Below are 12,658 nucleotides of genomic sequence, written 5' to 3' on the forward strand. Positions count from 1 at the left end.
TTAGAATCTTGATTGGAAAAATATATGAATGAAACAAAATGGTCTCCATTTTCATAGGATCAAGATATTTCTCATTACAAGGTTTGTGAACCTGATGCATGTATGCTTTAAAGTAACAGTTAATTTATCTTTCCAAAAATCATTTTCAGTACTGTACTGTACATCATATGTGAATATTGGATGTTGCACTTGACGTTTTGTGTGGTCATCAATATATGCAGAGTGGCTGGGAAGTGTATCAGAACACTGCTAGGCTGCCTAGGAGTGTACACAATAAACACTAATCATGTAGAGTAATGGTATAATGTCATTAATTATTTATACTTTATGACCATTAACAATTGATTATTACAGGTGTAATTTTACCATTGTCAGAAAATTACTGAAAGGCTTAGAAACACCCAAATACTTCAAATTGCTTGCGTACATCACAAGGGACCATGGCATTCAGGTACTTCAAGTCAATTTTGGATTCAGTCTCCACTTTGTAATCTGAAGCAGGTACATGTAGTGCACCAGAGGCTTGCTATGACCTTTGAATCAGTTACTGCATTTCCTCTTGGGAATAGAGTGATAAAACTCACTGATGCGAATCATGAAAATTCTTAATGTGTAAAAATTTATGAGACATGTTATGCAAACTGTACTATTTTTATGTCTTTTAGATTTATGACAGCTGCAATGACATTGCAAAATTTCATATCTATATCTATATTTTGCTCAAATTTTCTGTAAACTTGCTGAACTTTTATCAATTAAATTATACTTCAACATGCATTTTGGACTTTCCAAAAACTGGCTACATGTATGTACATATACCACTAGGAAGACAGTAATATTATTGGCATGCTTATAATTTACACTGTGTTTACACTTCTATCCATATAACTGTAAACAACTGATTTGGTTTCTGCTATAGATTAAGTTTTTGAACTCTTATTTGGATTGAAATGCCACAGCTAAGCATGTCTTATTCTATATTGAAGCCTGCACAAGAACCGCACAGTATTTGTTATCATATATGACTCCCATACAAATCACAGATTGATGGCAAGTAGGAGCATAATCAATAGCCACAGCTTTATTTCTGCTGCACAGTATTAACCAGTACACTCTAAATGGTTCTTTTTGCAAACTATTCATTCATGTTTGTCCTTTCAAGCAGAAAATTTGCCATGAAATTAATAGCCAGTGGTGTAAATTTTCACCATTAAGATATACTGTGGACAGATATGTGTGACACAGGTGTAATACAAACACCACAAATCTTCATTTCCTTTCATACTGAATCATGTGTTTTGTCTGACTCAGGTACTGTATGGCCGCAGGGCTGGATATCTTTGAGCTGGAATAATTGCTTTCTGAGATCCATTGACGAATTGTTGTCATCATGAAGTAAAGAGATATCTGAAATAATGCAAGCAGCTGAGGGGATGAGAATGCCATTCCTTCAAACAGTACAAGTACGCAGATGTGATATCCATAATTTTCTCTTGGGGAAAAGAGAAAAATAAACACAGTAAATCCATAATATCTATGACTTCCTTACTTTTGCATTAGTTTCTTTTCCTGTTACTAATCTGAGTACATAATTTACACACTGCTATTACACTTGTGTGGATTTGGTGAGATGAAATCTCCATGCTTTATGATTACACACCGTCAGGTATTACATACTGTAGTCTAGGAATTACTCAACTCAGTACATGAAGATTTGAATGGATTACCTGGATTCCTAGTCACTTGTCTTGTAGTCAGAGAATATTGTCTGTGCACATCACATTTTTTTTTATTTATGCATTTATTTATTTATTCCCATACATGTACCTTTATTTACTTCTACATTTCATTATTTACTGAACTGTCCATGCTTTTCACCAAGCTATGCATTGCTGTATTTCCATATGTCCTGTACATCATTAAGATGCTGCTATTTTAAAATTAGGGGATTAAGACTTTAATGACGTATTCTGTGTCTGACAAGCAACCCTGGTCTATAGATGCACGTACATGAAGAGTCAAACATACATACCTGCACAGTGTATATGCATTCAGGGACTAGGAAGATTGATAGAGCTACTACTACTGTTTTTCAGATGTTAATACTATCAGTATTAATTTAAGTCAGTATATTTTGCCAAGATCAGATAAGTGAAATTACACCAAGATACAATGTGCCTGTGGGACACTTTTTCAAACTAAATTTTTTACAATATTTTTTCTGGTCTGCTGCATGCATAGAGTCATTGTAAAGCTTGTGGAGTAAATAAATTTGAACACATCATCTTCCTCATAGAGTTAACAAAGGCTGAGCGGCCATTTTGACTTTCAAATATCGGTAGGTTTTAAGTAATTGTTTTCTTTGATCCTAACATTTGCACCCTGATCACTGATTTTAATTCTTGAAAAAGATTATTAAGTTTCCTTGCGCCAACTACTGATAAAAGCTTTCAAACTTTCACAATCGAGGGCCAGACATTACATAATGATCTAGTCAGTCTACCAGCAACCTTAACATTATTAAAATTCACTACTACCAAAATTATAATCTCAAACATTGCTGTCTAATTACTGAAATACAATTACGGTGATACAAATGTCTTGGTTTTAATTATCATCAAAACTCCATTTGTCCCAACTCATGAAGCCACTTTCCAGTATTTTTGTTCTCTGCGTAAAAATAATTTGTGTTTCAATACTTCTTCCAAAGTTCTGTCAAGTGGATGGTGTTGAACTTTGTCAACACAGAAGACAAGTTGGAACTAGAATTCTTTTATCAACAATGACATGGCATGTATTGGACACAATGCAACATGTTAAATTGTGATGTGCATACATGTGCATGTATACTTGCAGGAAAAGAATATGAAAATACACATATTTCCAAAACAAAAATTATGAAAATATTACCAACAGATACAGCTATTGTCCCTTCAGATGTGCCAGAATATTGTAGAGATTTAATCAATGTAACTGTAATTTAATACATACAAGTCATTATTGTCTACATGTACATATCACACACATCAGATACTAATGATGTCCATGAGAAAATGATCTTGATTCTATCAGCTCAATGCTAGCTTTTGTTGCATTTCATAATCCCCTACTGGAAATGATCATTATCGCTTCATACAATGCTCACCATTTACGTGAATAGATGAATTAAACAAAGGAGTATCTCAATGCAATACATTGTCTTGTTTTTTTCACTAAAGGGATCTCTACAATACTTAATTTTATGATGTAATTCAAATTAAATGTTCATTTCAGAGACACAATTAAGTCAAATACTGGAAAGACAGCTGTCTACACATAACATGTCTCATAATACAGAACACAGACCTGTTCCTTGTGATAGTTTTGTTTACCTTGTTTTTGTTTTTTTGCTTTGAGATGGTTTTTGGTATACTTTTCTTGGCGTGCATGTAAGCAATATTATAACTCTGCTACATGAGACATAATGAGATCAGTGCAATCCCTGAGTGTTGTTCACCATCTGGAAACAGGATATGTCTGGAGATTGTGAAAATAAATTTCACTCTCATTTGAAATGCACTACAGTATACAACAGAAACAATCAAATTATTTAAAATGTATTGCCTGTCTTTGCAAGCTGGAATGGATTTCACTTTATGAAACAGACAGAGAAACAGTATCGCTGAATTGACAAAAATTCAATAAATATTTTGAAAGTGTATCAAAAGTTACAGTTTAAAAGTTACTTTAATTCTAAGCTTTTCTGTATTGTCAGTATATCAAGGGCCTGAGCTCATTGTGAATGTTATGTTTTCTCATAGCATAGTTCACAGCATCATTAAGACCTAACCCTATCGCACTTGGAAATATTTTCTACCAGTATTTGTACGTATATTATTATTAACAGGCAGAATTAGAATACAATAGCAAAATGATATATGGTTTGACCTACATAGTACTGTACATGTACAAAAGACATAAAACCCTGCCAGCACTCACATACTTGGATTTTGTCACCACTTTGAGAGATACTTGTACATTGTAAGTACAGGTGTAATTTCAATAAATAACTTTATTGACGAATATTTGGGTGCAAATTATTTTTGTAACAGAATTAAAAATGTTACACTCACTGAAGTGCATTTTACTTCAATCACATTAGAAAACAGATGCACTGAGCACAATGATTGTACATTCTTTTCAAATATCAATCCTAATCCTTGACTAAATCCCTTCTCTTTCTTCAAAGGTATCATACACAAATGTAGCAGTAAAATTACTAACAATTACTAAATCACACCACACAACACTGAAGTACAGTAATCCTGTACACACTACCTACTGTGAAACTCTCAGCAAATGCAATCTATCAAATTATTCATAACAAATATACAATGCATATTGTCTTTCCCCGCTGGACAGAGAATGTTTGGATATATTATCATCCATTTGATCTCACTTCAATCTCCTATGTACTTGTACCAGTAAAAGGCAGTAAAATTTGCACAATTCCCACAAAACTTTGTAATGATTTGAATTTCTGATTTTTATCTCGGCACACAGACCTCTTTGTCGAATCCCAGGGCATGTGTGGGGGCAATTATTTTCTACTGCATACCAGTATCAAACACACTTGAAATGTTTGTAGAAACAGACTGATATACAGTGATCATAAACTAAAAATAGATCAGTGTATTATGTCAACACATCCTACACAACCACACTTGGCAAGAGGTTAGTCTCTGACTCAGAATATGTACATGTGCATAAGGGCTAAACCATTACATCTGGGCAGGGGGGTGGTGCTTAAAATAGAAAAACAAAAAGTAGACAATAGCTAATTATGAAAAAGATGATAATAAAATGAAGGTTAGGCAAGTTGAAAGAGTTTAAATTTTGGGAAAAATAAGAATGCATCGGTGAAAATAAAAAAATATGTATGAAATTTTTGAAAGCAAACACACTGCATATCAGTATCCTGACCACATCTCCTCCAAAGATTATGTATAATTGTCAATTCTCAATTCAAGGCATTTTACAACAAGTTTAAGAGCTGGCATATCATTTCATTTTGCCAACATAACACTACTTGCAAGTTATCCAGTATACTTCTAGCGTTAGACACTGCAACACTTTATTATACAGAGAAGTGCCAATATTTGAAACTTCAGCCATTCTGTTACAGCAGGAGCCAACCATATATATCAAACATAACCAACCTCCCTAACTTCACTGAAATTAACCCCTTTCCAGTCAGACAGTATCACTTCCCCATCCGCAAAGTCAATACTGAGCAATATTGAGCCAAAACCATACATATTTTCACCCACTTGGCTCGGTCTGTTATAGAAGCTTTAGTCTGTAAAAATCAAGCTTACATCTACAGCATTTCTGATTTCAGGGGCCTTCGTATGTTCAATTTTTTGTTAAAATTTACCATATGGGACATGTTGTGCTTCACTAGTTTTAACCAACTAGGATTGATAATGAGATATGAACTTGGCAGGATAAGGAATCTAAACCTTCATGTGTGACATACAAGTACTTGGCTTTGTTCTCCTGAAATATTTACAGGTTTCAGCATATTGCAAGTTCTGAGCAATGTAGTGTCTGGTATGATCATATCAATGAAACATGTACTCCTGTCAAATGTGAACACAACGAGCTTAAAAACTGGTAAATCAGCTTTAAGTAAGCTACAGCCAAATTTAAAATAGTGACAATAATCACTGTTCGCTCCCATACAGTTATCAAAACAAACCAACAATTGTATGAAACATGGACATACACATACAGACAGACTGACATTCACAGAAGTGGCACAGAGTGATGACATTGACCCCAAGTGTGCCTTGGCCCATGAAGAGTGATATATAACAAAAAGCTGAATGTAATGATAAAATAGTTAAGTATAGGCCTACAGACACTGGGGTGAATATGTTACAGCAATTTGATTAGTTTCTTTTCGTTTTCTACTTCTGTGATAATTTTTAAGACAATCAAACTGCAAGGCAGTTTTAATATGTATTGACAACATGTTATCTTTTACAAGCACACAGCAAACTGTTCATGATTTTTCATTTACAATATTTGACATAGACTGAATACATAACATGCAACCGATATTTACATTTTGCCCATGCACCAGATACATGGAGAGATTTCAACATACAATCATCAACTCAGAAACCCTACAGGGAAAAGTAAACATTGTTTTCTTCCAGAACAGCTGGTACATCCACATCTGGAGCAACATACAAACTTAACCAATTACACAAGGATGATGACACAAGAGATAAAGTTAAACTGTGGTGAACTTGACTATTCCTTTCAAATCCTTACCTAACTTGATTGACATCTTAAACTAAGATACACTGCATGGTTAATTGCACACAAAAATACATCAGGGGTGTACCATTTGATAAAAGGGGGTTGTCTGGAAGATTGATGTGGAACATTATCTTTTTTATCCGATACATTGTACATTCTTTTTTCCCACTATCCCACCTTTTCTTTTTGACAAACCTTCTGTGGCTGATTTTTTTATTGACATTTGTTTGGATTTTTTTCAAAATCTGCCAGGACTCTTTAACATTGAAAAAAACTTTGAATATATTTGTTGGAAACCAAACCTGCTGAAATCACCTCAGCTATGTTTTCTCATTATTTTTTACCGCATTTCAACACCAAATACAGTTTACCATTTCAAATGCTTACTGAATCACCGCATTATCTTGAACATAGGGCCAATGTCCCTGAAGCTACTATAGACATGGATACAAAATTAAGTATTTCCTGACTGTATGAAATCATCTCACTAAGGTCATCCTAGGGACCTGTTAGCCAAATATTAAAGCTGTCTGACCAGCGGTTTTGAAAAAAACAAGCGACCCAATAGTCGACAGAGCTCTGCTGTGTTATGTAGAGAGCGACTTTTCGTGACATGTATTGATAAGAAGGTTGAGATCTTTGATAGCTCATTGCAGGATGGCCTGACCTAAAATGGCAAAATTAGCTGCAAAAATACAAAATTGATGATTTCATCATAATTATGTATAAAAATGTATACCAAATATCAAAGCTATCACATAACTAACTTTTGAGAAACAAATATTTTGACCAAAAACGGCAAAAATTGACTCAAAAATACAAAAATTGAAGATTTCATCAAATTTCACTATATCACACTAAGAGAACCCCTAGGAACCTGTATACCAAATATCAAAGGCATCAGACAAGTAGTTTTTGAGAAACACATTTTTTGACCAAAAACGGCAAAAATTGCACCAAAAATACAAAATTGCAGATTTCATCATATATTCTATATATCATATTAAGTTTATCTGTAGGAACCTGTATACCAAATATCAAAGCTGTCAGACGAGCGGTTTTGATGAAATAAATTTTTGACCAAAAATGACAAAAAATTCCTTAAAAATACAGATTTGCATATTCATCACAATTTGACAAATCCAAGTTGGGTTATCCCTAGGGATCTGTATACCAAATATCAAAGCTGTCTGACCAGCGGTTATGAAGAAGATTTTTTACCAAAAACGCCTTTTTTGGCACTAATTTGCATATTTTTGGCAATGACAACTTCATTTGAACAAAATCTCATCTACAGCCCATCATCCATGTACACACCAAATATCAAGATGAAATGTGCAGCGGTTTTGGAGTTTTTGATGTTGACGGACAGACATACAGACATACAGACATACAGACACACAGACATACAGACATACATACATACAGACATTTCCCTAGCCTATAAGAATAGCTTCCATTGCCATATATACTATGGCTATGGGAGCTAAAAACTCCTATAAATACCTATTTCCTAAGGGACAACCAGACGAACGATCATTATGATTGGAATAATGAATTATACTGGATTATTGCTCATGAGAAATTTTCATTTTATATTGCCATGTGTTTAATACAGTGTAAAATACATTTGTCAGAACTCATGCTGCATGTGAAGGTACAGTACTCCTTAATTTTTGACAATTCCCAGAAGATCCCTGAGAACTGATAATTTATGAACTGTATGCAGTGTATGTACAGGTACCCAGTCACCCTAAATGATCAAATAAACATGTACATAGTACTTGTAGATGTATATTGTGTACATGTATACATGTATGTTCCTACCGTACGATTATCATTCGAGACATATTCAAGTCTTGTCACAGGATAATTGCACTTTTCAAAACTTTCCTATCCAAAAACACCACATTGTAAATGAATTGTACTACTGTTTGAAAGAATTTGCTATTTATCTAGAAAAGAACACTAAAATTGCAAAGTGGCCACTGGCAATCCTAATGAAAGTCACTGATTGGCCAGGAGATACTGTACATATGAACATTTGGTCTGAATATATGAACACAACTTGTGATGATACAGTAGACTGTCCCAAGTTGATAATAACTCTGGAAGCTGACAATTACTCTTAGAATTTTATCAATCCTACAGAACATGAAAAGTGGATGTTATCTTGTACGTACACGTGCCATCAACACAATTGCTGAAGTCAAATCTGGGAACAAGGAATTGAAAATTTGATTTATGCTGTTTTGATCTTTTGTACATCATGCATCAATGTTTGAAATATGTTAGTACTTCTGCTCATAATTTGTGGTGGATTGATGTCAAATCTTGGCAAAGTTAGTCTACATGGTTCTATGCCTACATTAGCATCCACAATGACTTTATAGATAAACAAATGAGCATGTGAAAGAGTAGGCGACCTTGTATTTCCATTTTGAATTGGCCTGTGACGTTTGTTTACATACATTTACTTTGATGAGTCAAGACCACGATCACCTGGCAAACAAAAAACCTAACTGTGAACTTGTATAAGCTACAATTGAGCACAGTTGTCTGACCTAACCAAACCAGTCTCTCTGTCACAACATTGGTGGGCAACAGAAAATAATCATGAATTTCAATGAATGTTTGATTGCTGGCCCACATCATGTACTGTACATGTACCACAACCCTGGATGCTCTTATTGTATGCAAATAACAAACAAACCCAGAGCCTCCTTGGAGGGGCTGTGATGGAAAACAAAAAAGTTGTTAAAATGGGATTACAGGCCTCTGTGATGTATCTGCATTAGGCTCTATAGACAGCGGAACTTCTACTGTCTATGCTTGCACATTTAAATTATCAGTTGGCAATGGTGCATTTTCACTTCCTGCACAAGATTACCAGAGCTAATGATCATTACACACAGTGAATGTGAGCTAAAGAATGGCCATGGTGATGTTTATAAATAAAGCAAAGGTCGTAACTCCTAACTGTTTTCAATGGCTAGTTAGGAATTAACAATTAGACTTAGGTTACCAGTAACCTTGAAGTCTATTGTCTCATCTTTCAGAAAAAGCTGCCTTGATATTTTTTGTCTTTTATTCCTAGGAGAAAATATGACCCTGGTGTCAAAGCTGAAAGGTTAATTTGACAGGTCTCTTCTGCACACAGGGATTGCAGAAAGGAGACAGTAAGTGGAATAACCATTGTCAAACAATCTTTTTTCACAAAGACCCTTTTATAGTTCCTAAGAGATTTCTAGTACTCAGGACAAGATCATTGCCATTATAAGCAGCTTGTTTGACGGTAATAGATGATGATTCTTACTCCCTAGCAAAGGATTTGAGAACTTCAATTGTGCAAGACACACACAACTTATAAGTGGTTGCATTTCGGCAACTGCCAATTGAATTGAGAAACAAGGGTTCGAAAATGGCGATGATCTTTGACCTGTGGTCAATGTATCACAAATTAGCATTACTGGTGGTCCACTTAGACAAGCTCTGGCTATTTTTCTAGGCAGGCAATGAAACTATAGATGGACAGAGATTACTATGTAAGATCACATATGTGTCAAGAAATGTCAACAATGTTGGCAAAGTTCAAAATGTCCTTGAAGCTCCTGTTCTTATTTACATTCAATATACAAGACATACATTATAACTGTACATTGGGATTGTACATGTACCACTTATCCACACATTCACACAACTTAATCCAATATTGATTTTGATGATGTCATCAGTAGCTGGTTGACAGACAAATTCCAGTGGTTTGCCTTGACTTGGACAATCATTTTATGAGTACAAATCTGGCAGAGACTTCTTTACAATGATAGTCATTCAAATACCCCAACCTTGCAATGTAATTGCAATGATAGATATTATGTTTACAAGAAGGTCACTCCATAATTCATTTTTTATCACATGAATCAGACCTTGACATCATAATTTACAATGTACAGTGTACATCTCACAAGGAATCTTAGACTTCAAATCACAGACTACCAAAACAGTTGGTCACTTTTCCTCAAGACCCTGGAGTCTTTGGTAATCCTTCGGGTACACTATAAATAACCCTTACGGTACAAAAATGCAACAGATGGTAAAATTGCCTTAGCAGAATAGGGAAAGAACACAAAGTTACTGCAAAAAGTGCTCACATACTTTCAAACTGGGGTCATTCTGCACTTCACTCTCTTGATAATCTTTAAAATTTATCACCAACCTGAATGCAAATGAGTACTTATCAGACAATTACTAGGAGTAGTGGACTGCTGCAGTGAAATACAAAACCAAGGCTTTGACAACAGGAGAGACAACTGCAGCCTATACAAGATATGGCCAATAGCAATGGGTCATGACATCCTGTTTTCAAGACTACCTAAGCAAATCATCAGCAGTGCATCACATAAAATCATGAAAGTTCACTATTTACCCAACAGTAGAAAATCAAACACCATGACAGTTGTGTTTCACGTGTCAATAAAACAGTCTGACACATAAGGCAGCTGTAACGACTCCTTGGTTGTAAATATTTTCACGTAATTTCCTTGTTAATGACCGACTGTCGTGTAAAGAATATGAATACATGGTGAACACTTGTCAGTAATTAAATTGCACAGAACAATATGTCAAAAAAGAGTGGAATGGTGCGCTTTTTATGAAATTTTTCTCACTTTATTTGGTTTACTTTCTGTGTTTATTTTATGTCTCAGTTCACTGAGTGCTATACTGATCCGGTGATCATATTATCAGCCGTCATTGACGAAGTGTGGCGACAGCGTTCACAATTAGATGAAATATTTGGGAAGGAATGACAAATTTTCACCTGCTTTTTTACCAATCCGAGGTGTTCCATACACTTGGTATGTTATAAATTGTGTGGAATCACTGGGAGACGAAATTGAGTGCAAAGTTTTAATATGCGAAGCATGAGATTATGGAGACCAGAATTGCGTTTTCATGTGTACATTATGCCCCCGTTGGCCCAAAAGACAAAACAAAACTGGGTCCATGGATCCATGGCGCCGTTAGCCTCCTTAATCAACAATATACAAGTCGTAGTGGCATCGGGATTCGATCAACCATACCAAACATTCTGACATACAAGTACAACAACAGTACAAATCTCGAATGGACAAAATCCCTTTCTCCATGTTTTGTGTTTGTCTGCCGACAACGCGCGACCATTTTATCATTAATCATCGCTACACTTTGGGTTTGACGGCAAACGGACCGTTAAAGCAGCATAAACAGTATGGTAACAAAGTCCAGAAACTGATACAATAATGTTTAAACATTAATGATTGAACTCGTTTATGTGAACTATCGTCGGAATATGTCATACATGGGTCAACAGAGAGAAAACGTTCAACATTTGGCTGAAAATATGATCGCATTCTCCGAATCACTACATTCCATCAAAAAGACCCTGGCGGGTAGGAAGAAACGAAATATCCAGCCAAATGTCACAGTTACATATGGACGAACGTTCTTCTCAGTGCGGACAACTCTTGCATTTATAAACAAAAACACGAGCCCTCACATAATGATACGGGACTATCTCGTTGTCGCCGTTTCCTGTGTGTTATTCTACGTACCTTCGGCTAATTCTTGATCGAGTTCCACCAATTTGTTCTTGATCTCTGGCGGCAGAGATGCTGAGGTCACTGCCCGCTCTGCCATACTGCTAAAACTTCGTCAGCGCTTAAAAAACACCAAGGATTCTGTAGTGAACTTGGTCTAACGGCAAGTTTCACTCGTCGGCCATATTGAATACTCTCCACACCTAGGGTCACGTGACTTCAACTGAACCTCGTACAAGAGGAGCGACGTCACTGCAGTCAGTCACTAATTATCGCGGTATATCACCACAGAACGCGAGAAAGCCCGGTCAGCGAGGCCTACTTTTTGCAACTCGCGTCAAATTTGCTCAGGATTAAATACGACGTGTTGTCTCAGTTCTGTACATCTAATCAGAACGGATAGCCTTCATTCACTATCTACTTTTTCGATCGCAAAGGGAGAATAGGACCGTTTAGGGGTCAATGGACGCATATGTATACACATGATGTATGCATTACATGAGAGTGGTATTTGATTGGTCTGCACTACTCCCCCAATCACAGAAGTACCATTCCAGTCGTTTTAGTCATTACAATCGGAATAAGAATATTACAGATTACCGCCCTAATGCATGAATGAAACACCGTTAGGGACGTCCGTCGGCCACCGTAGGCGAGTCGCGAGAGACGATTCTAAGGCTTTAACACATGTTATATTTTCCACAAGAATATTAGTGTTGCCTCGCCTACGGTATCAGAAAAAAGATAAAAAAGTCTATTAAAACTGTGAGTGT

The 12,658-nt window shown here is 35.7% G+C and overlaps 1 protein-coding gene across 1 annotated transcript in view; it reads right to left on the bottom strand.

The window, feature by feature from the left end:
* The window catches only part of LOC139144136 (disco-interacting protein 2 homolog C-like), a 72,509-nt gene extending 60,128 nt beyond the window's left edge, over nt 1-12,381 (bottom strand). Inside the window, exon 1 of the mRNA XM_070714801.1 lies at nt 11,901-12,381. Coding sequence (XP_070570902.1) covers nt 11,901-11,985 — 85 coding nt within the window. The 5' untranslated portion in view covers nt 11,986-12,381. The remainder of the gene's footprint in view (nt 1-11,900) is intronic.
* Nucleotides 12,382-12,658: the final 277 nt, after the last annotated feature.

Source organism: Ptychodera flava, chromosome 11 (assembly GCF_041260155.1).
Source record: "Ptychodera flava strain L36383 chromosome 11, AS_Pfla_20210202, whole genome shotgun sequence".
Classification (NCBI taxonomy): domain Eukaryota; kingdom Metazoa; phylum Hemichordata; class Enteropneusta; family Ptychoderidae; genus Ptychodera; species Ptychodera flava.